The 23,196-nt window shown below is 53.7% G+C and overlaps 6 protein-coding genes across 6 annotated transcripts; 2 read left to right on the top strand and 4 right to left on the bottom strand.

The window, feature by feature from the left end:
* Positions 1-4,632: 4,632 nt before the first annotated feature.
* NECHADRAFT_80398 (uncharacterized protein) lies at positions 4,633-5,082 on the bottom strand (the record flags this gene model as incomplete). Its single annotated transcript, XM_003051128.1, has 1 exon — positions 4,633-5,082. The coding sequence occupies one exon, from the start codon at positions 5,080-5,082 to the stop codon at positions 4,633-4,635; it is 450 nt and encodes a 149-aa protein (XP_003051174.1).
* Positions 5,083-12,723: 7,641 nt separating this feature from the next.
* NECHADRAFT_100533 (uncharacterized protein) lies at positions 12,724-14,266 on the bottom strand. Its single transcript, XM_003051129.1, has 3 exons — positions 13,545-14,266; positions 13,239-13,436; positions 12,724-13,097 (listed from the first exon to the last, which is right to left on the bottom strand). The coding sequence occupies exons 1-3, from the start codon at positions 13,978-13,980 to the stop codon at positions 12,955-12,957; spliced, it is 777 nt and encodes a 258-aa protein (XP_003051175.1). The 5' UTR covers positions 13,981-14,266; the 3' UTR covers positions 12,724-12,954.
* Positions 14,267-15,909: 1,643 nt separating this feature from the next.
* NECHADRAFT_93591 (uncharacterized protein) lies at positions 15,910-17,889 on the top strand (the record flags this gene model as incomplete). Its single annotated transcript, XM_003050748.1, has 3 exons — positions 15,910-15,998; positions 16,095-17,345; positions 17,421-17,889. 3 exons carry the CDS (start codon positions 15,910-15,912, stop codon positions 17,887-17,889), a joined length of 1,809 nt encoding a protein of 602 aa, XP_003050794.1.
* A 115-nt stretch (positions 17,890-18,004) lies between these two features.
* NECHADRAFT_102646 (uncharacterized protein) lies at positions 18,005-18,735 on the bottom strand. Its single transcript, XM_003051130.1, has 2 exons — positions 18,376-18,735; positions 18,005-18,315 (listed from the first exon to the last, which is right to left on the bottom strand). Exons 1-2 carry the CDS (start codon positions 18,637-18,639, stop codon positions 18,247-18,249), a joined length of 333 nt encoding a protein of 110 aa, XP_003051176.1. The 5' UTR covers positions 18,640-18,735; the 3' UTR covers positions 18,005-18,246.
* Positions 18,736-19,215: 480 nt separating this feature from the next.
* Positions 19,216-20,239, bottom strand: NECHADRAFT_69388 (uncharacterized protein; the record flags this gene model as incomplete). Its single annotated transcript, XM_003051131.1, has 2 exons — positions 19,216-19,678; positions 19,732-20,239. 2 exons carry the CDS (start codon positions 20,237-20,239, stop codon positions 19,350-19,352), a joined length of 837 nt encoding a protein of 278 aa, XP_003051177.1. The 3' UTR covers positions 19,216-19,349.
* Positions 20,240-21,033: 794 nt separating this feature from the next.
* Positions 21,034-22,908, top strand: NECHADRAFT_41112 (uncharacterized protein; the record flags this gene model as incomplete). The annotated part of the gene is made up of 3 exons (XM_003050749.1): positions 21,034-21,480; positions 21,537-22,008; positions 22,058-22,908. 3 exons carry the CDS (start codon positions 21,034-21,036, stop codon positions 22,906-22,908), a joined length of 1,770 nt encoding a protein of 589 aa, XP_003050795.1.
* Positions 22,909-23,196: the final 288 nt, after the last annotated feature.

Here is a 23,196-nt window from a genome sequence, read left to right on the forward strand (position 1 = left end):
AGATATTGCACGCCTCTCCACCTATTTGAGTTTCAACATGCTCAACTTACCGACTTTCTGGGCTTCCCAAAAGAGTCACCGCCAGTTCAAGTTGGCACAGGGGTCCAAGAACCCGGTTCTGGATCGCGCAGAGAGGGTCCTGTGTGTCTTGGGAATGGCGTCACACTCTGGGAATCAGGAGAGATGGAGATCGAGGCCGTTCACTACCGTGTTTCATGTTACAACGTCCCCGTAACGATGGCCTTACCAAGCCTCGGTGGAAGACCAAGGCGCTCTACGGCTGCTACAACAGGCAAGGCAACAAAGAAATGGCAGAGTTGGCGTTGCTTGTTTGGTCGACGGCATCATGGGACGACCCAAAGAGGCAGCCTGTCCCCATCCCCATGTGGAACACAAAGGAAGAGTCGACTCTAGGCCCGGCCAAACGGTCAATAATCGAACCCATCCTGTAACGCCTCTGCTGCTATTGTCGTTGATTCTGAACCTGAGGGCGTGCGGTGACCAAAGCCCAAAGCTTTCCTGCATGAGCCCATCGTTTCAAAGTTTGGGCCAGTCTTTTGCCGCGGCAATACAGGAACCTGCAATGCACGACGCCCCGTGATTGTCCAAAAGAGGAACCATTCACTGTGACCGTCATGATGAGCGAAACCCTCCCGCGACGCATGATGGCCCTTTCGGTCTTCGCTCCTCCCATGGTCTGGATATAAACTTTCAGGCGCAGGCGCCCTCAACGTCCTTTCTCCGGCTCCAGGATGCTGTTTGGGCATTCGTGATAAGGGGCTGTCATCAAGCATTTGCATCAGCGGCTCGTCCACAAACTCTATCCGTTTCCCTTGCGTCCAAAACGGGGTCTCGAGAGGGGTGATGGTCCAAGCACAACTCCTATTCGGGGTGATGCTGACACAAGGGCCGCGACTTGTGCAACATGAAGCTATGATGCGTCGCTCACTCTGAAAGAAGCCGCGACGGTGGCGGGACGTTATTGGAGACGGCGCTGTGTTTAACCAGTGCCCTCTGGCCAGTAGCAGCGGCGACTAGAGGAAGCTCCTAGTTGCCCTTCAAAAGGCTTGTCGACGCCTTGGCTCGCCATAGTCGAGGTAGTGCCTCGTCTAGGCTTCTGGCTGTCCTATTGCTGAGGGCAATGGGAAATGATCAACACTTGTGGAAGGGATTGAGCCGTCGGTTAGGTCAAAACACATACGAGGCACTCGATAGCAAACGCTCTACCGGCATCTCATTCCTCTCGAGACCGTGCTGATCCCCCGCTCTGATCACCGCGATTGTTCCACAAGAGCATTGCCCGTGGCGAAGCTATTGCCATGATATGCAGGCACATGTGACAGCTGTCTGCATCTGCCGCGATGTGCATCTGCAGTCATCTCAGGTCCGAGCTGCGAGTCTGCAACGTTCCAGCCCAGTGCCTTGGACCCCCTCCTTCAGCGGCTGTCAGGCGCAAAAGCTCCGAGAGCTTCTGTAAGCGAGATGGGACGTCTGGAAAGCTTCGCAAGTCCAAATTGCTTCGCCGATACCGCTTTCTTCGTGCTGCTCAAAATCACCCGATTTTTCGGTGTCGTCGGTGTTCTAGACGCGTCCCAAGACGTGACTTAGAGTTGAGCGGGCCCCCGGGTCCCGTGATGAACGGGGGGCGGCGTAACGGCGGGGCTGCCGCCGCCGCTGATGTGGACTCGGCCGGAGCCCAAGGTTCGGGGGTCAGTCCTCGGAGGAGGGCCGGATTTGAAGTGGTGCTGTGCGCACGAGCAAACGCCTCCAAAGAAGCAAGTGTCTAGAGAGCAGGGCCAGTTTACTGTACTGCAATGTCAAAGTCCATGTCGATCAATGCGATACGACGGTGATAGTTGATATGTAAAGAGCAGCTTGATGCTCTAAGATCTAGTGCGAAGGAAGAAGGGTATTTATACCCTGACTTCCCTAGGCAGCAACTATGCCTAACACAATCACATAGGTTTGCTCTATAGCAACCTCTATAACAAACAAACATAAATAGCAAATACATAGGTTTGCGGGTAGAGGCATAAGGGTCTCTCCAACAGTGATGTGGTGTAGAGTTCGGCAACTGTCCGCATTTGGTCAATGGGGCTTACACTTGGACGTTGATGATAGTGCCAGCACTGCCAGGTGGGTTGCAATTGCTCACAATGACAATCGCAACGAGGCCTCGTGGTGGAAATATCGCAAGATACACGTCATTGTGCGGACTTGACATGATGTGCAAACCCATTCTTGGAATGTCTGAAACCAATTGAGAAGTAGTAAACTCGAGATAGACAGTTTTGTCACGTGTTGTCAGAGTGTGATGCCCAACCCACCTCACCTTACCAATCATGCCAAAAATGGCATCTCAGTAAAGCCAAAAGACAAAGGTTGGTAGTCAAAGAGCGAGCAGGGTCAGCTGAGGCATTAACAGTCCCAAGTCCAAGGTCTGATAGCATATTCACCATCATATTCATCATCATCACTACCATGGTTCAAAAGATGGGCGTATATGTCATGTTATTTCATGTATTGCTCTATATGTGGTGCAGTGCTAATAGTGTATAATAAATGCCAAAACAACGCTCTGTGGTATTTCTATAATACAACGATTCTTGGTGAATAAAAAGGGGGTGAAGTGAAGTGAAGTGGTGCTATATGGGAGAGACAACCCCAAGATGCCATGCAAGTCGTGAGCTAAGCCAAAAGAGGTAGTTCCCAGAGAGAAGCCTAAAAAAATCTCATAATCGTGATGACAAGGGGGGTAAAGAAGAAGAAGAAGACAAGATTACTACAATTTCGACTCATCAATGCCTCGCCTCGTACAGAGTAGCCCCAGGCCCCATGTGATGTGGCGGGCGATAAAAAAAAAAGATGAGTTAAAAAAGAGAAAAATGATCAAGGGGGAATTGAGAAGCGCTTCCTGCTTCTGCCAGTGGGCGGAGAATGCCGTTGGGGCCCCATCTCGTGTCAGTGGTCAGAACTTGGTAAGCAAGAACCAAAGTCTGGTACCGCCGAGAGTTGATGGGGACGCGTATTTTTTTTTTTTTTTTTTTTTTTAATCCTTTGGTAGTATGATTTTTGTCAAGGCAAAGGCGGCTGCCGGCAGCGGCCAGGCCATCGTCAGAGTCAGTCCATCGGGTCCAGCGCAGAGGCCATGCGACGATAAATGAGTCGTCGTGGCTTCGGCTTGATGGAATGTCTCAGAGTAGTATCGTGAGGTAAGTTGAACATGCTTTGCCGTGTGATGATAGCAAGGTGTGATATAGTGGCAAGTCGGATATATGCGATACATGCCATGCTACAGTGAGCAGCCGGTCAAGCCCAAGTCAAGGATCCCCTTCAGGGCTGAAGGTGAAGTTGAAGTGGAAGTGAGGGCGGGGGCATGATGTGCGCCCAGGCTCACGACCAGCAGCCGCCGTCGCAAGAAACCTTGGGACGATGCGACGACACAACCACGAGTCAAGAAGGCGTGGGGCAAGCGGAGAGTCCTGACGGGCAACCGAGACAGCCATTCGTTCGCCCGTTGTCGAGTCGAGGAAACAAAAGGCCCAGGGGCGACATGATCAGCCTCCAGCTTTCTCTTCAAGGGGAGACCCCCGTCTGAGGGTCCGTGAGACGAGACGACAGAGGAACCCGTGGTTTCGCAGCCCAGCCCTGTGAGAGATTGAAGGAAGGGAGCCGCAGGAAAAAGTAATCAGCCATCGAGACCAAGACCAGACCAGGGCAGGTCAGGGCAGGAAAAAGGGCCCCCAAAACCAAAACCAACCCAAAAAGCGAGGGCACCCCTGTCCCTCCAAAAAAGGCAAATGTCGTCAGGGACGCTTGGGACTGGGGCCACACGACACGGACGGCGGGGCGCCATGCGGATGATGCGGTGGCAGCCCCACTCAACGAACGGGCCCGGGAACCGGGGGTCTGCCGTGCAAGTGCAAGTGCAAGTGCAAGTGCTTGGTTGAAGGGGGGGAGGGTCCAGGACAACAAAGTAGGTTCAGTAGCCGCGGAGTAGAGAGAGCATCAGACAGGGTTCTTTCTAGCAATTCTCTCACACTGCGCGCTACAGTGCCATGACTCCGCTCCGCATGACTTGGTAGTGTTGTGTAATAAGTCATGAGAGGTTGGCGCGCAAATTAGTAACGTAACAGACCAGACATATGTGTCTGTTCCGTCCGTCCTATTGCCGCGGATATCCTCTGTTCTGCGTTTTGTTGTCTTGGCAGCCCACTATCCTCCATCTCCATAGTGGGGGTTGCTTTTTTGTCTGCGGCCTGCGGTGAAACTAGCTTGAGCCCTCGGGTTTCAGCTTCTCGGCCATTATCGACGTGGCAGGCAACTGAAAAAGTCGGACATGAAATCCTAGAGAGGCTGGACTGAGTGGCTTGTGGCGGCGGAGGCGAGCACGGGTCGAGTGCCGGGTGGTGGTTGAGTTGGCGACGTTGGTGTATAACAAGGTGCATGTGGCGGGTGATATAGACGGCCGAGGCGTCATATGGTTGAGCAACAACAAGAAAAAAAAGCAGGTTGAATCGTTTTGGGTCCTCAAAATGGGCCGGTTATGCAAGAACAAGTTCGTGAAAAGGAAGCGCAGTAGCGCACGGGATGGGGAGGGTTGCCATGTGTAGACGGGATCCTAGCGGGCGATCAAGCGTGGGTGTTGTCCCAGTATCGCTTCCGGGCCTTCACCGCCGTCTTATCACCGGCAAAGCGGTGCTGGAAGAAGTTGAAGACGGCAAACTCGTCTCTGGTCATGACGTACGAGTCGGGTTGGGCCTGGACCTTGGCCCAGATCTGGGCGAGGGCGGCCTCGAGGATCTTGCTGATGGTTGGGTCTGAGGAGCCGTCGGGGCTCTCGCGGGCAATCTCGAGGGCCTGGGCGACACTGGCATCCTGCTGGGAGCGGGCGTTGACGGCGGCAGCGGCGGCCATGGCAGCGGTGGTGGCCGAGTCGAGGGCTGGCGGAGAACTGATGTTGGCAAAGTTGAAGTAGGGGATCTCGGGGTGAGGGTGCTGTCGTGGCGAAGAGTCGGAACGGTAGGGCATATAGTAGTAAGGCTGCTGGGACTGGAATTCCTGGGGGGCGATGGACAACATGGTAGGACTTGTATGTCTAATATAAGCCGGCGAGGAGGATGGGGTTGGGGTTGATGCAGGCGAGTCGCGCATGTATCAGCGAGATTTCCAGGCTAGGAGCTGGAAATAGAGCCGTGCAAAGAAGTGGGGAGACAGGATGGGAGGATGGGGAAGGGGAGGGGGGCGGCGAGTGGCTCGGGTGGGTTGACAGGCTGTGATGATGATGATGATGCCTGCTCGAGATCTGGGACAACGTCTCAAGTGGATCGAAGTACGACAGGGGGCACGAGGGAAAAGGATAATTTGGATGGACGGGCTCTGTCCGGCTCGGGGATTTTGAGTTGGCGGATGTCTTACACCGACACCAGCGCACCAAAACGAGGATAGGATGGCGATGCTTTGGAGGCTTGGGGCTTGGAGGACGAGGGTCCTGATCCTGGTCCTGGTTCTGGTTCTGGGTCCCGGTCGTTGATCCTGGTCGATTTCTCTGTAGCCCTGGTTCAAGGCCTTGCCCTTGTTCTGTTCTGGGTGTCTTTTTCCTTTCTCGTCTGGTTGATTGGTGACGAGGGGCAGCAGGGATGGAGCTTTTTGTACGAGCGGGTCGTTTTGTGTGTGCGTGTATATCCGTATGTGTGTGTGTATGTGTGTGTAGACAGAAAGTTGATGATTGTCGTTGGGAGATGATGTAAACAAAAAGTCCAAAATGTTTCCAAATGACAAGGATGTCGGGGAACGATGCAGATCAATTGCGCAGCAGAAAAGGAAGAGCGAGCACTGGTCAAGATGCTATGCAATGCTGATGCTGATGCTGATGCTGATGCTGATGCTGGTCAAAGGTGATGAGGATAGCTCAAGCGAATGTTGACCCAGGAGTTCGGAGCAAACGGCTTTGCTTTATACCCAGCATAACGACTGACCCAAGAACCAGCATGACGGAACGGGGTCTCGGCTTCAGGAGCGACGGTTGGGAGCTCGTAGTGCCGGCACAATACAACTTACTTTGTCGTTTACCTCTCCCTTTGCCTCTTCCTCTCTCTTCGTTCACCCTTCACCGCGTCGCCAGCGTAGAGTCTCTGGCCCTATGCCACTGGCTTTTCCACTTTTTTTTTCTCCTGAGCCGCCGCCTCCGCCGCCATAGGTCATCGCCATCGCCGCCCCGGGGCGCGAGGTTTGACCGTAGGGGCGTGTGTGTGAATAGACGCTCTCTCGCCAAAAATGGTGTAAAGCGGAATGGCGCAGAGGGGGCAGCAGGATGGAGAATGAGAGAGAATAGGGAAAAAAAGGGACCACAATCAAATCAAACCAGGGGGTGCGACCCAAAGTCAAAATCACAGGCCCAAGGTTGTGAGTACATCTCGGGGAACTTTGGGTGTATGATGGACAGTTTTGGTCTGTTTTTGAGTTTGGATTTCTCCTTCGGGCGTAAAGGGAGTGTCACCAACAGCCCGTGGGGCCTGGAAAGGGTATTGAGCCAGCCAAACAAGGCCTACACCACAAGATTCTGCTCCGTACCGTATGTACGCGCGCGCGACAGGAGGGCGGGCCCAGTGAGAGGGAAAAGCGACGATGCCAAAGTCTATTTGCACCGGGCGGCCAGATCAACAAGCTTCAAGCTTGGCCCCCCATGAGATGAGCCCTGGTTTGGTCCGGCCTGACCCGGTCCTGTGAGGCATTCTTTGTGGTCCAGCACATGAAGAAAGGGAAGGGTGCAAAACAACGGGACAGCAAAGGCCCCCCCTGGTCGGGGTAGATCTGCTCGGGATCTGAAGGGGGAAACGGTGGCGCGAAACAACACGCTTCGCATCTCTGACCCGCCTGGGATATCTCGATAAAGCAGTCACCAGTTCCTCTTTTGGTGACACGGGCTGTCGACAAGCAGAAAGCAGCCGCCATGACAGTTGTGGCGGCATGGAGCAGGATGACGACGGCATTGTGTCGCTGCCCTGCCCGTGCCGGGCTCCATCTAACATTAACGTTTGAACGCGAGAGCTTTGATGTGTGATTCGGAGGTCCAACACGGAGATGGTGGAGGCCGGAGACTGCTTGTTCCGTATAATGGTCCGGAGGACAATGCTAGTCAGACAGGCAGAGCAAGGATGAGAATCGCCGAGAAATGCGAGCAATGCATCAGGTCCCATCCTGTGGAAGCTTTGTGTGCGCAGCTTTTTTTCTTCTTCGAACCTTTTGCGTTGGATTCTGACGTTGCCTGAATCAGATAGTCCCCGTGGGGCAGAAAGAGAGAAGTCGGGAGAAGGAGTGGGATCCATCGCGGCAGAAGAGCGGGATGCCGACAGCCTCACAGCGATGGGGCCAATCACGCCTTCCTCATAAGTCTGCAGCGCAGCGGGCAGGGCAGGTATGGGCCGTATGGACCGTCCACCTCAGAACTCACTCGCAAAGGGCAGGCGCAGGCGCACGTACACGCACACGCATACGCACATGCACACAGCACAGAGGTATGAATAGTGGATAACTATGAATGTGAGTGAATAGGTCGCTGCTTCCAACTTTGTGCACCGACCGGTGCATCTCTGAAGGAGCGAACCACATAGCCTGAAGGAGCGACGCCAGCGCAGTGGCCGCCCTGGTCGACCTCGATAGACTTTGGTACCACCTGGGTCCTCCCTCACCTCTGTCAGGCAGGATGCACCCTTTGATTTTCCATTACTGGGGCGGCCTGGGGGCGGCCTCGACTGTCCTCCATCTCGTTCTTCGCTTTGGCGGCAACGCTTTTTGTTGTGTGCGCCTTTTGTGTCATTATTCAATCTGTGGCCGACAACGCAGACGGGGCCTAGGCTGAGGAGCGGGCGCAACAAAGCCCTACAGGTTGCGTCTCGTGAGAGCCTCGTACGCCAGATTCAGGTCTCCGGCGTCGTGTTCCAACCTGGCCTGGATGACGCCTCCTGGTTTGTGAAGCACCCTCGGACTCGACATCACGGCCTCCCTGCTTCTTCCGGACGCCTGCGGATCTGTTGGTCGAGGACACAAGCATCCAACAGCCCAGCCCATCCTCAATTCTCCATCTCGACATGGCCCATGCCCAAGAACGGCCCTATTCACAACGGCCACCAGACCCTTGAATATGTCTTCTGGGCCTCCTTTGGCGACAAGCCCAATGACTACAATGCTTCTGGCTTCTTTCTGGCCCCATATTCCCCATACCGTTCTGAGCTGTGGCTCACTTCGAGTGCCCTCTCCTATTGATACCATTCCTGACCTCCACTATTCTCAATGTGATATTTCAAGCTTCTATTCTCGACCAATTATACACCCAACAATCAACCAGCACCCAACATGAAGAGGTTTCCCGATTCTGCCGATTATACATAGCACCCCGGTCTCGTGTCACCCCGGACGTTCAAGGGTACTGATTTGGAGAGCCCTGGATAGTCACGTCAGGCCGAATCGACGTGGAAACGAAGACGGGATTATGGTGCCAACCATGCCTATCAGAGACATCGTGGATATTGGCAACTTGACAAGATGTTTCCCATGTGCATGGCCGATGATGACCGCGGAAATGCAATGCAACCCTCTGACGCAGGCGCCTGCAGCCCGGAGAGTCACGACCGTTCATCACAAAAAGTCTGTCTGTCTGCATGCACAGACAGAGACACAGACAGACAGACAGAGACAAAGAGACAGCCGGCCAACGCAGACCACCTGCCGGCCCTGATGCCGGAGTCTTCTGGGGCCCTCCGGTGACGGGTCTCCGTCACGACCCGAAATGGGGCTAAAGCCGGTTTGATTGAGCGAGCAGAAGAATGCGCCGAACTGTTGGGCCGCGGGACAGTGCAGAAATAAACTCGGCGCTTTGCAGTCTGCCCCTGTTTGCGACATACATGCATGCATATTGTCTTGCTTCTTGGAGTTGAAGACTGGGACCGTATTGTTGACCGGCCGGAATTCAAAACCGATTTGCGCCGGGACCCCGATTCATTAGACTCACACGCTCCGACCCTCCGTCCGACGCGGCGGCCTACAACGGGTGTAGTCGTCTGCACTTCTACTCGTGTTCTACCGTCCAACAGACCAAACGTGTTTCGCCTCAAAGTCTAAATCTCAGTCGTCCACCACAACTGGTCGAACACGTCTTTGTTTCCCCCCATCATCTCCATTCACGCACGACTTGACTTGGTTGTTTGTCTAGCACATTGTCTCACCGACTCGATTGTTGGCTTCCTTTTTGTCGGCGTCTCGGTCACGCGGCCGCCTCGACGATATGGGCGCTTGCCCACCTAGCCTGGTGCTATATCGAACTACAGGCCCGGGTGGTAATTAGGTGGCTAGGTAGTTACCTGCGACTCTCTCTATCCGTACTTGGTCGGTGCCTTGCCTTGCTTGCTCGTCGTTCGAGTCAGCCCCACGTCATGATCCCCAAGAGTCAGAAAACGTCCCGCGCCGGACCCAGTTCAGGTGGCATCGGACCCGTTCGACCATTTCTTCCACGAGGCATCTAGGGTCGATTTAGCCGCTGGGTCTGTACGTGTTCCAAAGCCTCCCGAGTCGTTCTCCCTGACCCAGTCTTGTCTTGGAACAGTCCAACGAACGACCGGCCTAAGGGCTCTCTCAGGGGCCCGGGGCTTCTAGGTTCTTGAGGCTCCACGGACGGCATCACTTACCGCTTGTTTGCCGCGAGCGAACCTAGCCTGTGCCTGTTTCGGGTCTGAATCTTGAGCTCGCTTGGTACCCATCGTCAACACCATGATACTGGGACCCATCTCCCCCGGGCAGAATTCCCAGCTTTTTGGGAACAGTTGAGGCACAGTTGCGGGCTGGTCGTATCCGGTCCTATCCCGTTGCTGCTGCGCTGGCCCACCTCGCTTGGTATTGTTGCCGCCCAGGGTTCAATCATGGCAATCACACTATCAACCTTGTCGTGCACTTTGCACGTGGGGACATCTCCAGACTCCGTGAAGCCGGGAGTGTGTGCCTGTGATGGTGACTTGCAGGAGAGCACCCACTCGTGCCTCAGCGCCAAGGCCTTGGGCCACCGACCGTCACCATCTGGCACTATTTCCATTTCCATCTCCATGCCTGGCTAGGTATCCCATCCCATATCACACGCGACCCTCCGTTGCTAACCCGCGAGGCGACCAACAGCTACGTGTGCATAATGATTAGTATCACGCCAGGGAAATGACTGCAGATCGGCATGTGTTGATCGTTTGTAGCCGGCCGATGCGGATGGACACATACATATACGCCTACATATGCACATGTAATGTATTCATCGCTTGCTTGCTTCCTTGCTTGCTGCTTGGCCGCTCCGCGGTGACCCATTCCGCCCTCGAATCCAGTCTTTAACCCGATTGGACAAACAGTCGAGTTCCTGCGAATTGCGTGTGGGGATGCTTGTCGGCTGGCCGGTGCGCTCATGCAGCGGCTGCTGCAGTCGATGATAATCCATGCTGATGATTGTCAAGGTGTCAAGGTGTCAAAGTCACGAAACAGTCAATGCCAACCTGGAAGCCCGGGACGGTGGGCATCCATCAAGAGCAAACGACATGCCGCGTAGCTTAGTTGAGGTCCTATTGCACGCACAGCACAACACATCACAGCACAGCACAGCACATAGGCCATGGCTAAAAATAAAAAAAAACCGCCAACGTCGCAAGCCGACTCACCGGTCGGGTCGCTCTGCGGCTGAGGCGACGGACGGGAGACTTGACAAGTGACACCTCATGCTGATTGAGGCAGAATTGATTACATGGCGGTGTCATTTATGCCCATGCTTGCTGTGCTGTTGCTGGCCGAACCGAGAGCAACCCAGACTCTTTGACCACGGCCGGCTCATCTCGTCCGCCTGGCCATGATGATGTTACAGCTGGCTGGCTGACTACCTCTACCTAGCTAGGTGAGTCCGGATGGGATGCTGACCTGACTAGGTAGGCTCCCTCTTCCCACATGGTCTCTTGGCCTGATCCTTGAGTCTGACGCTCCTTTTAGTTCCTGACGTCTAGTCGCAATTTCCACGAACCGTCCGCCAATGCCCAGGCCTGTCCGCCGCCGCTTCATCTCGAAACTCTATTCCCACGCGCCAGCGAATGTTGCTCTGGGGCTAACTCGTCATCGAGAGTCCAAAACTAGAGCAAACAAAAGAAGCCAAAATAAGAAGAAAGTAAAAAAGAAGAAAAAAAATCAGTTATGCTTTTTGTCAGCACGTTGCCAAGCCTGTCGTCCTATTGTCGCCTCAACCTTTTTTCTTGTGCCGTTGAACCGGTCAAGCCCATCGAAACTTCTACTCGCTTGTTAAAGCCGACCGCAGAGTTAGGGTCGGCCGACGCCCTTGTCGTTCGTTACCACGTACAGTAACCTAGCACGCTTTCAACGTCTCAGCCTTCGGGGACCTCGTGCGATCCTTGGAAGTTTAAACGGCACGACGGGCCTGAGAAGCAAAAAAAAGAAGACTGACGAAAAAAAAAGTCATGATGAACAACACGGTGACTCGCGTGCGCGTTTGGCCCCTCTTGCAATGGAGCGGAGCCCACACAACCCCTTGTGGACTCGCGGAGCCGCCTTTTGGCGTCGATTTCCCTCGTGGTCATGATCAGGTTTGTGAATCTGTATCCGTATTTCCAATCTGGCCAATGCTTTGCATGGATGCTTCGCCTCGATGGGTCAGAGCGGCGAGCAGCGCATGGCATGGATGGATGGGATGGATGACACCCTTTCCCTTCCTTCCAAGTATCCACCTCGCCAGGCACCCCCTTCGAAACATGGATCCAGGGATCCAGGGATCCAAGGATCCAAAACTTGGGCCGTTATTCCCGACTGATAAGCCCGATGCCAGGACGGGACAGAACCCTCAGTTCTTGAGTGGACAGCGCAGGCAGTGACGGAAGCCAGAACGTCCGGGGCCGGGGCCAAGTAAAATGCCTAGGCTGGATGATCTCGAACCAATCCTGTCCCGTCTCCACTTCCTTCGACGGACGGGCTTCCTTCCAGTCCTTTCCAGAGCCCCGACCGAACAGGACAGGGACGGACGGGGACCGTAAAGTTCCATCTCGGTCTCCAGCCCGAAGCGCAAACATGAGTCGTCCGTCCGCTTAAGGTCAAAGGTAATCCCCTTCTCCCGGAGCTTCTATGGAGTCACGTCGCGTCCTAACTTTTTCCAAAACGGCTTTTACACACACCTTCTACTCCCGACGTTGTATCCTACCCCTGTCGGTGAAGGTCTTGGCTTTTCGAGGCTGAGTTGATGGTTTCAGCGGCCAACTGAGACCGTGGTGAGAAGCAGGGGTTGGTCGGGGACATTCCATCCATCCAAACGTTGCAGATTAAACAGTGGCTGGCCTCAATCAATCGGTGAGCTCCCTTTGGCTCCTTTGGGTGCATTCTGCTCAGGGGGACTGATCTGCGCTATTGCTCAGTTAGCCGCTGGATCGGGGGTTCCTCGCATGTGAAGTGAATTGCTTCGTCCGTCCCATTCCAGCCGAAGGATCCATTCATCCATGATTACTGGGTTGCTAGGTCGCCTCGTCGCTTCGGTTGCCGCCGACCTCGCGAATGCAGCCAAGCTGAGAGAGTAAAAGCCTCACGATACTGGTGGTCTGATGATCCGAGACCTGCTCAAAATAGACGAGGCGGTCTGTTTTACAGGCCCCTTACTGCAAGTCACATTTTCACTCTCGGGAGACTGAGCCGAGTGGCTTAAGCAACTGTGGCATCATTTAATATATTACAACGAGTCTACCACAGTAGTCAACACTCTGGAAATCTAAACTAAGGTAACGGCTAGAGATACAAGACTCGTAAAAGAGCCATAGGGTAGTTAGGAAATGGTGGTAATGTGTGGGGTGTTTCAACCAAGTACTCGGCTGCTCTGGGCAAGCTTGGTCGGCTTCTAGTTTCAGGCTTCCAAATCCTCATGACTTCCAACCTTTTCTTAGTCTAACCGCTCTTCTTTCCAATCTTCCAGCCCCATGACCGAAGCACTTTGACGACCTTGGGCGTGACGGCTGCCGTCAGCGGCACCCGGAAGACGATGAAACTCTTGTGGATGGCGTAGGCCAGCGCCAGCTGAGTCGCTAGACCTGCCGGAAGAAATCGAGTCGTTAGCCTTTGGAACCAAGTCTCCTTCCAAGCGCTCTTCATCTCCACTCAACAAAGAGCCGTAACCTTCACTCCCCCAAGCGCCCAGGAACAAGAACAAGAACGGATGGGGAAATACTCACTAGCATCGGCGGCGCGATTCCGCTCCTGGGCCTTCTCGACGCTCCAGGTAGCCATCTCCATCTTGTCGCTTATATCGTCATCGCCAAGCGCCTGCACCTCGGCCTTCTTGAACGACTGCCAGTACTCGTGCCATGTCTCCCGGACTGAGTCGGGAATCATGGCCTTGACCGACGACACGACGTAATGCTCGACCTTGCCTAAATCAGTCGGCGCACGTTAGCCATCTGGTTCAACAACACAGCGTCCACGCCCACGCACGCCTCGGCGGGTAAAGCGTGAGTCTGCGGCGGCAAGTTTTCTCTCACCGATCGTCTCTGCCCCCACGATCCTAACGAAGAGGAAGCAGAAGGGGAAATCCAAAACGCTCAGCCCCAGGTAGACGCCAACCGTTGCCCAGCCGTAGTCCTTGGTGAGCTTCTTGAGCCGGGCGGTCAGCGTCATAGGCTTCTCGGCGTCGCTGGCTACCGGGCCCTTGGCTCCCTTGCGGCGTGCCGTGAACCGGAACCCGCGCCTCAGAAGGCCCTGCATCATGCCTGGCGTTGTCGTTGAGCCAGTTCCGAACCGGGTGCTTCGCAGCCGCGCCAGCATGCTCTCCCACGAAGCCGTCTTTAACCGCCAGAGCTGACGGGAGGCCTTGTCTCCCGTCTGCGAGGTGAAGAACCTCCTCCAAGCGCCCTTCCAGGCTGCCTGGTCAAAGGTTCGAAGCGGCGCGCGCACGCCGCGGAGAGGTTGTCGCAACATGATTCTAAAAGAGACTTGCTTTTCGCTGCAGTCCCGCTAAAGGCACAGACCGATATCCTTCTCAGCCGTTCCTGTCGAAGTGGGCGTTTTCGAGAAGTTCGTGATGCGACCTCGGAGACCGGACGGACGAGAGGGGCGAATAAGTCAAAGTTGCCGGGACTTTCGGATCTTAAGTGTCGCTTTCTGGGAGTCGTGGAGAGGCAGAAGGGCAGCCAATGTCATTACTATAGCATCGTGACCCTTGAAATCGTAGTCGTGAAGGGCAATTCGTTCCCCTGTCGTTCGTAGGCTCGTTCTCGTTCGGAAGGGAAATTTTTGGGCAACCGTCGAGCGGCGAATGTTCACCATGATGTAAAATCGCGCCACACTGGCTTCTGCATCTCCGACCGATGTTCCGCTACGAGCCGATGCTGAGCCACATCACCCTGTGGCGCTGTTCATCACGTGCAGTTCTCATCAACTACAGTTGGCCCGGATGGATGCCAAGGTCACCAAGCACAAGTTCGCAGCAAGTGATACCTGCTGTGCCACGTCTTCAAGACATTGTCTCAGATTCTCTCGACTTGCGTTATTGTTTGAGATGCGACGGCGATGGCGCTCGAGGCTGATTAAAGTCTCGGGTCGCGTCCCTTTACCAACATGTAGATAGGCACCAGGTCACACCGAACCAAGAGGTGTCTTGTCTCAAGCTGGAACTCTCCAATTGCGCTGTTCGTGTAACAGTCCATTCAGATCTGCATTTGCAAGGTTGCTGCTCGCTGCAGTCAATGCATGCAGGTGACGTTCATGGGGAGCAGGGGTGATTCGTTTGTTGGGAACCTGAACCCCTCTACGAGTTCGATACGTCCCTATGCTGCAGCAATTGGGTAGGACTGCTATGGGCCGCAAGTGCGAAACGACCATCATTTTAGTACATGCGTATGTGCAGATGCTCAAATGATATGCGCAAGTTTGCTCGCTCGTCCAGGTTGCGGAAACACGCCAAGCTCTCAGCTCCCAAGTCGTCATGTCGGAGGCCTATCAAAACAATATCGTTCCCTGTTTGAGTCAATGACTAGAACTTGATCGCAATTTGCAACGTTAATACCTCACCCGGCGTATACCAGAGGAGACAGGGCCACAGGGGGAGAGACGACAAGGGAAAAGTCGGCCTGGAACATGAACTGCGGTGCAACGATCAATGTGATGCTGAGTTCGGTATGGCGACGGAACAGAGCGAGGAGGCGTTGCTCTTCCGGTGGAGGGAAGAGGAGATCTGAGGTATGACAGCAGAATTGTGTGTTTGTGCTGCAGAGGTGTTGTTGAGACGGGCATTCAACTTGACCCTTGCAAGGGAGATACAGACACTGGCATGGAAATCAAAGGGCACTGGGAGATTCTTTCTTTACCCTGCAGTTGCATTTTGTATTGGCCCAGTGACACCAGCGCTCTTTCCTGGCACTGGCAGGCCTCTGTAGAAAATACCAGCCGATATCGCACCGGCCGCCTGAAGATTACAGCGTGCGTACCTTCCATTTTTCCCTTGATAGTTAAAAAAAGTTGTTAGGTGAGCTTGTAACCTTCCACGAATGATAAGAGCAACGGCACGTGTGAGTTCCTTCCTTCTCTTCACCCCCTCATCTGTCATCACTAACTCTGCCCTCCTCACATCACTCCTCGCCTTGACCTGAGCCTCGGTCCTTTGCGAGTCTGCTCTCAACTGGGATATGGAGTTCACTTGGTGAACATCAGCGAAGATTCCATTTCCCCAGTCATCGGCACCTTTCGTGGTTATCCCTCTTCGGGGCGACATCTCCTGCTTTTGATTCGTTTTGGCACAGCTCGCTGATCAACCGCAGTTGATCTACTCTGTGAACAACTGTCGATCCAACACATATTCACTCCTTTATATTTTTTTGTTTGTTAGTCACCTACAACGCAACGCCCAATATGCCACCGACCACTGTCACCTACGGGAAGAAGGGCCTGTTAAGGTCTCTGGGGTCACGTCGCCGCCAAAGGTACCTGGCGGAGCCGGTGTCACGAAGAAAATCAAGTAAAGACCTCGCAATCTGCCTGGCGGAACAGAAACTGACTCATAAAGACTCTCCTCTATCTTCAGCTGCTACGGCTAGCAACACACCTCGACGAACATCACGGAAGAGAACCATCGGAGAACCACAAAGTATTGAAGAGATGGCAAGTCGACTGCTGGATGATTCGACCCTGCCCCTACAAGCCCGCGGCGAAGATTCATCCCCAAACAAACGTCGGGCTACTACCCCAAGCGTCTCATTCCCCGTTGGAAGCGAACCTGCTATATCGCCACTTGAACTACCATCCCCGCTTGAGCAGCCACCACCCCCTGCCGAGTCGCATACCAGACAGTTGCGGGTTGGCAAAAATTCGCCAAAGAGACTCAGAGACACTCCAAGACGGGCTGCCACTGCTCGAACTCCCAGAGATGCACTCCAGAAGCGAAAGGAAAGGAGCTTGCAGAGATCTCTCGGCCCTACCAGGACGCTATCCCTTGACCCCTTCAAGTTCCATCCAACAGACAACCTGAAGGCCCCAGCATCTACACCGCTGTCTACTGTTGACGGTAATGTCCGACGTCGTTTGACGAAAGATCAGAAAAACGAAGTCGTTCCTGAGGGGTTTGCGGAGCCTAACAGCCCTGAGGATATCAACCAGAAACTCCACGCTATGCTAGCCGCCACTAATGCCTTGAAGCCCTCACCCCCCCGGCGGACTAATAGTTCAGCCTCCAAGCTCACTCGAATGGTCCCAGCAAAGGTCTTTGCCAAGGTTTCGAATGCATGGGATCGCCTTCATGCGAAATCGTCACCCCAAGAAACAGGGACCCCGGGGAAAGTGTCACATAGCGGACAAGACAACGACAAGTCGGACAGGCTGGAGAGTGGACTTATATCATCGCCCAGCAACATGTCTCCAATTAGTACGATTGAGATCCGCTTGAATGAAGGGGACAATCTCAACAAGAGAAAGGTCCAGCGGATTGTCGGTGGCCAGGTCTCTCGAAAGCCTGTTGCAGATGACGGCAAATCACTAAGGAGCGGAAAGTCCTTGGACGATCCATTTTCTGAGGGTGGTGGATGGCGGACTCCGACAAGCTTTGAAAGTCGGCTGAAGAAGGGTGCGGACAACGACCAGAGTGCCATCCCTCCTCTGCCACGTAATCCCTTTGAGTCCGAGAAGGAATTCGACGACAACATTAAGGATAGAATCTTGAAAAGTACACCGGTTGGATCGTCGACGCCTCGAATTCGAGTCGAGCGAATCTCGGCATCAAGCTCCGACCAAAGTCCCGCGTTGCAAGCTCCCAAGCTCATACAAAAGCAGACCAGTTTGCGACCGGCTGGCACGTCATCGAGCCATGGACAAAGGGAGCTTGTAGGAACGCACCACACGAAGCTCGCTCGACCTGACTCTGGAAAGAGAACACTGGTTGAATCGGTGAATGAGGCTCGAAAGGGCTGGGAGAAGGCGATGGGAACGGATGCTTTCGGGTCTAAGAGGGTGAAGAAACATCCATCTCCCAGCAAAGAAGCATTGGAAAGTTTGGAGATGGCATTCCGAAAGTATACGGACCTAAAGGTTTCTGGAGCCAGTATCGATGACCTGGACGAACTTGCCACTAGTTTCATGTCTACGAGTCCTTCTCTGAAGCCCTACGAAAAGAAGAGACGAAGTTGGCGCCGTCTGTCGATCTCCAACATCGACGATGTGGCAGGGCTACCACTTGGGAAGACACATCGCCGTAGAGGGTCTTCGCCGTCGATGATGCCGCTGACACGAGCTCAATTGGCATCGGAGAATCCACTCAAGTTGCACCGAGATATTCGATTGGCACCGCCTTATCGCCCACCAGGAGGCTTTTCCCCTCATGACGTGGACGAGTTGCAGTGAGCGCGACTAGGAAGACCAGGGGGTCGGAGTCAAAGAATGGTCAAGGATGAGGGGATTTGTTGCACAGACTGGGCGGCTTGGTCACCCAGGAACACGAGTGATTTGTACGAATTTTGATGGGAAAGACACGAGTGCTAGGAATTATGGTATGGTAGTCTCGATTGACTGCAAGTTGTAACAGATAAGTCGCTGGCGACTGAAAGTTCAAAAGATTTAGGCTGCTTGATATGCGGCATAATAATACAGTTCTTCTCTCAACATGACTGAGGGTATCGTTTATCATAATGGTACATGCGTGTCATGGACACGTCCTGCTCTTGAGATGCCCAGCATCTACTGATTCTCGTTCTTGGGGGTTTAGAAGTGACGGGCACGGCGATGAGAGCCACGGCCATCGGTGCCATGCATGCGTCGAGTTCCAGCGGCCTATTGATAACCAGTTAGATGGCTGCTATTGGGAGGATAGTTACTGCAGAGGAGACATACCTTGACACCAGGTCGGCGAGTGAGGCTACCCTTGAGCCTGAGAAGGGCTCCGCTGACCTTGTCCTTCATGGAAGGTCTGCGCTGCTGATGATGAACGGGGGCAGCATGGGTACGGCGACCACCGCCCAGGAAGCCGCGACGAGGCTTTCTGGTGGTGGTTGTAGTGGTTGTAACAGTGTGGTGGGAGCGAGCCGGAGCACGACGGCGGGTGCTAAAGATGGAGCGGCGGGGGGTGGTCTGGCGGTGAGTTCTTGTGAGAGGCATATTGGGCTGTCTTTTGTTGGAAGTAGAAATACGGTATAGTTTGATTGTGCTTGTGCTTGTGCTTGTGCTTTGTGTGGCTTGTGATATTGATCTTGGTTGTCTTAAGAGTAGTTGTTATGGGAGGAGTTGAGACGCATGTTATATACACGATTAACAGCTATAGACCAGCAAGTTTTTGAGAATATTGCATCACATATTACGCCCCTCTGATGCCATACCAAGACCCTGGTTTGTGAAAGATCTGCGTTATGAGAAAAGGGACCCTGCTTGAACTTGTTGCACAGAAGAAACTTGGAAGTTGAAAACGTGACGGAGTTGAGGGTGGCGGGTTTGACGTTTTGGAGGAGGGGATTGTGGTTTCATTGGTGGGAGGTTTAGTGGGGATTGAGATGCAGGGTCCAAATTGGGAGTGATGTCATAGGGCTGGGGATGATGATGGAGGGGGTATTGCAGGTTGGAGGAACAGGAGGATTAACTGCATCGAGATGGTGAAACGTCACTATACAAGATTAAACTGACATTGTTGAATTCAAAGGTTCAATGATATTGCGTAAGTGTTGGAAGCAAGAAAAGATGTTTCACGGCAATGCATGGGCTTGTATTGCTATGCTTGGTATCACTTGAGTTTGCGAGATAACCCAACTGAGAGAGCCTTGGCTGATGGCATCAACCACAACGATCCAAAAATAACCACTCTGTAGCATCTTCCATCACGCCCTCAGATTCTTCTTGATCGTCTCCAAGTCATCAACCGAGAACCCCAAACCCTTGGTGACGTAGCCATCCCACCCACCAAACTCAGCATCAACACCCTCGACAAAGGCTTTCCAGAAGGTCGGTCGTAGGCTCGCCATGTTCCAGAACCCAGGCGTCTCGGGGTCATCTACACCGAGGGCTGTCTTGATAAAGACTACGAGACGGTCGCGAGCTTGTTCTGTGCCGATACGGGAGAGCATGTAGTCAAATACCACGTCGGTTTGCTCCGTGCCGGCGAGGGTTTGGAGGAGACCGGCGACCACGCCTGTGCGATCTCGACCAGCTGTGATACATGAGTGCCTGTTTTCTTGTATTTTAAATAAGAGGTGTAATTACCTGTGCAGTGGAAGAGAAAAGGCTCTTGGGGCTTATCTCTCACGTGCTCTAAGACAGCGCGAATGGTGGGTTTGTACGCCCTCGCAACAGCCAGCAATTGCTCCCTCCAAGCAGTGCTTCCATCATCAACAGCGAAATCAGCAGGATCAGGCGATCCAGGATATGAACCATCACGTTCATAAAAGATGAATTTCACGCCGGGAACTTCAGGACTTGGATACCCAGCGCGTTCGCGCTCACTGCGCAGGTCAAAGACGGTACCGACGTTGGCGGCCAGCCAGGCGAGTGCCTCCGGGTCGGCGGCGGCTGCGTCGAGCATCCCCGAGCGAAAGATACGGCCCGGACGGATGGCGCTACCGGGCACGGCGCCGAGGTCGCGGACGTTGACGAGGGAGCGGGTCGGGATGAAGGGCGGGGATGATAGCGCGGCCGCGAGAGGTTCCGAGGGGATGGCGTCGCGGACGTGGGTTGCCGCGAGGGCTTCGAGGTCTGCGCGCGAGAGGGCCATGATGTTTTTTTGGTTGGTGTTGAAAAGGGTTATTGTGGAAGAATGGTGACGTTTGGATGTGGGCTGAGGAGAGATGAGGTATACAAACTGGTGCTGACGGTTTTATAGTCGCATAGGCGGCCGATATTCGAAACGCCGTCGGATACGCATCCCTCATCACAGATCCGTTTGTACAACAGCGTCATTGAATTAGTCCCCAAGCTCATCGTATCTCGCTCCTGGTCAGGGACGGAGTGTTTAATTGCCCCGCATCCCCGCTAGAGCTCTAGGCATCAAAGGAACAGCTTCAGCTTCAGCTCGTGATATTAGCCAGGGGGTTGAAAATAGATCTAGAGCTAGTCTGGGGTTGAGTTTTCGGCAAGGACGGGATGGGCGGCCACATGGCAGAGTTGCCCCGTCATTCCAGGAACAAAGCTTGATGGATCGTGGGGTTGGTATAGGTTAATGGACATTAACTTGAGACTGTTCCATTCAACTTGTAACTGATGCTTTAGAGACATCTAGGCCCCTTACGAGGATATGTGAACTGTAGGTAGATAGGTACCTATGTAAAGAAGACCGACATCGGTAGACTGATCCAATTGATCAAATCAATACTTCCTTCCCCAGACTTTGTTGAAATGGCGTTCCCCCACCAAAAACGATAAACCAAAAACATCCCTTATCGATAACATCTCCGACCTCGCTGCAATGACCATCACCGCCAGTCAATGATCTTCTCTACTTCGTCACCACTACTTTAATTTATATCCAGCAAGGCTATCAACACCCATTGTCAAACCGGGAGACATACAATGGCTGTCCCCTTCCTCAGATGGGGCCTCCCCATCATTGTCGTCGCCCTCGCAGTCGCATACCGCCTCCAGCAGCCTCTCAACAAGGCCAATTCAGCCACGTACTGCTACACAGGCGTGCGTACACATGATTCAGAGCTTCCCACCGCTCAATGCTTCTCTGTCTTCGACGGCGTCTTTACAGCTGTCTGGAACAAGGAGGTAGATGACCAGTTGCATAACCAGACTGATGGCTATGTGATTCCGGGTCTTTGGGATGGACACGGGCACTTGCTTCAGTATGGAGAGTTTCTTCACTCTGTTGACTTGTTTGGTGCTCAGACTTTGGAGGAGGTAAGGTCTAGGATTAAAAAGCATCTTTTTGAGAACCCTGGGGCTGGATCCAAGGATAACTGGGTTCGTGGTGTTGGTTGGGATCAGACATTCTATGGACGTATGCCAACAGCTGTAAGTCAACTATACATCATCTCATGTATTAGGACAACCTTACAAACATCATACAGGCCGATATTGCAGAGGACCCAGAACTCAAAGATATCTATCTCATGCTCGACCGCATCGATGTTCACTGCACCTGGGTATCCCAGCCCGTCCTCGACCTTCTTCCTTCAGACCTCCCCGAGACAGTCCCCGGCGGCGAGATTGTCCGTGAACCAGGTCTAGGCGTCTTCTGTGACAATGCCATGGACCTAGTTCTTTCCATCTGGCCAAAGCCCGGAACCGAATTCAAGACCCTCGCCGTCAAGACCGCCATGAAGCGTCTCAATGAAGTCGGTCTCGTGGGCATGCACGATGCCGGTGCTACTCCAGAAACTCTGACACTCTACAACGAGCTCTCCTCTGATGATGACTGGTCTGTTCGTGTCTACGCCATGCTCGAGTGTCCCCAGCGCAACTCGTACTGTCCCGACGAGGCCGTCAAGTTTGCCCGCGACGACGACCGCTTCGCAGTCCAGAGCGTCAAGCTCTTTGCTGGTAAGTCTAACCCCAAGTCCCATCAATCCCTAAATACTGACTTTTAAAGATGGTGCCCTCGGTAGTTGGGGAAGTGCCATGCTTGAGCCCTACGCGGATCACCCCTGGACATCAGGCACACTCCTCATCAACGCCTCGGCTCTCACAGACGTGACAAAGCGTTGGGCTGCTGATGGATATCAGGTTAATATCCACGCTATAGGCGATCTGGCCAACCGTAATGCCATTGACGCTCTTGAGGCCGCACTCGTTCAGCAATGTCTCAACGAGGCCACTGCACAAGATGCCTCCCCTTCAGCGTCAGATGATGTTATCGCTCAAGATCAAGCCAAGGCCCTCGCCACTTGTCAATCCCGCCACCGCTTCCGCATCGAACACGCCCAAATCATTCATCCTGACGATCAACGTCGCATTCACTCCATCGGAATCATCCCCTCAATCCAACCCACTCATGCTACATCAGACATGAAATACGCCCTCTCTCGCCTCGGCTCAGACCGTCTCTCCTCCTCCGCCTACCGCATGCGCTCACTCCTCCCTGCCCAGCCCATCCTGGGTAGTGACTTTCCCGTTGAGCCACCGAACCCCTTCCAGGGCATCTATGCTGCTGTGGCCCGCCGAAATCCGCACACAGGCCATGGCACTGATGATAGTCCTGATGGCTGGCATACAGAAGAAGCTCTGAGTCTGGATCAGGCTCTATGGGGTTTCTCCGGCGCCCCTGCTTATGGGGCCTTCCTTGACGGCCGTGCTGGTGTCATTCGAGAGGGGGCCTTGGCCGACTGGGTTGTTCTGGGTCATCCTATTGAAGAGGTGGATGTTGAAGATTTGCGAACTCTCAAGGTGAGAGAGACGTGGGTGGCAGGCAAGAGAGTCTACAAGCGCCCCAGCTCGGAATAACAAGTTGAACTGGGGAATAACATGTTAGGAAGACATCATTCAGAAAAACTTGGAGTTTAGGATATTTGAATACGTATAAAGGCTAGATCATTGGAGATCAAAAATACGACATCTTGTTTCAATCTATTTCCATTGATTTTTAACACTCTTGAACTGAGCTCTCCTTGACTGCCCCGACATACACACAAGATTTGCCCTCAATCTCTGACAATGTTTCCACGTTGTCGCTATCTAGTGTAGTCGCCCTCGCGACCAAGACTAAGGAAATGGAGCCGAGAGGCTACGCCG

The sequence above is a fragment of the Fusarium vanettenii genome (assembly GCF_000151355.1).
Source record: "Fusarium vanettenii 77-13-4 chromosome 5 genomic scaffold NECHAsca_5_chr5_3_0, whole genome shotgun sequence".
NCBI lineage: Eukaryota > Fungi > Ascomycota > Sordariomycetes > Hypocreales > Nectriaceae > Fusarium > Fusarium vanettenii.

Excerpts from the sequence above, each read along its gene's own strand:
- NECHADRAFT_102646 (XM_003051130.1), bottom strand. The coding sequence starts at position 18,639 with ATGCCTCTCACAAGAACTCACCGCCAGACCACCCCCCGCCGCTCCATC. Across the intron at positions 18,316-18,375 it reads CTCGCCGACCTGGTGTCAAG|GCCGCTGGAACTCGACGCAT; the intron begins GTATGTCTCCTC and ends GGTTATCAATAG.
- NECHADRAFT_100533 (XM_003051129.1), bottom strand. The coding sequence starts at position 13,980 with ATGTTGCGACAACCTCTCCGCGGCGTGCGCGCGCCGCTTCGAACCTTT. Across the intron at positions 13,437-13,544 it reads CGTGGGGGCAGAGACGATCG|GCAAGGTCGAGCATTACGTC; the intron begins GTGAGAGAAAAC and ends CGACTGATTTAG. Across the intron at positions 13,098-13,238 it reads GAATCGCGCCGCCGATGCTA|GTCTAGCGACTCAGCTGGCG; the intron begins GTGAGTATTTCC and ends TTCTTCCGGCAG.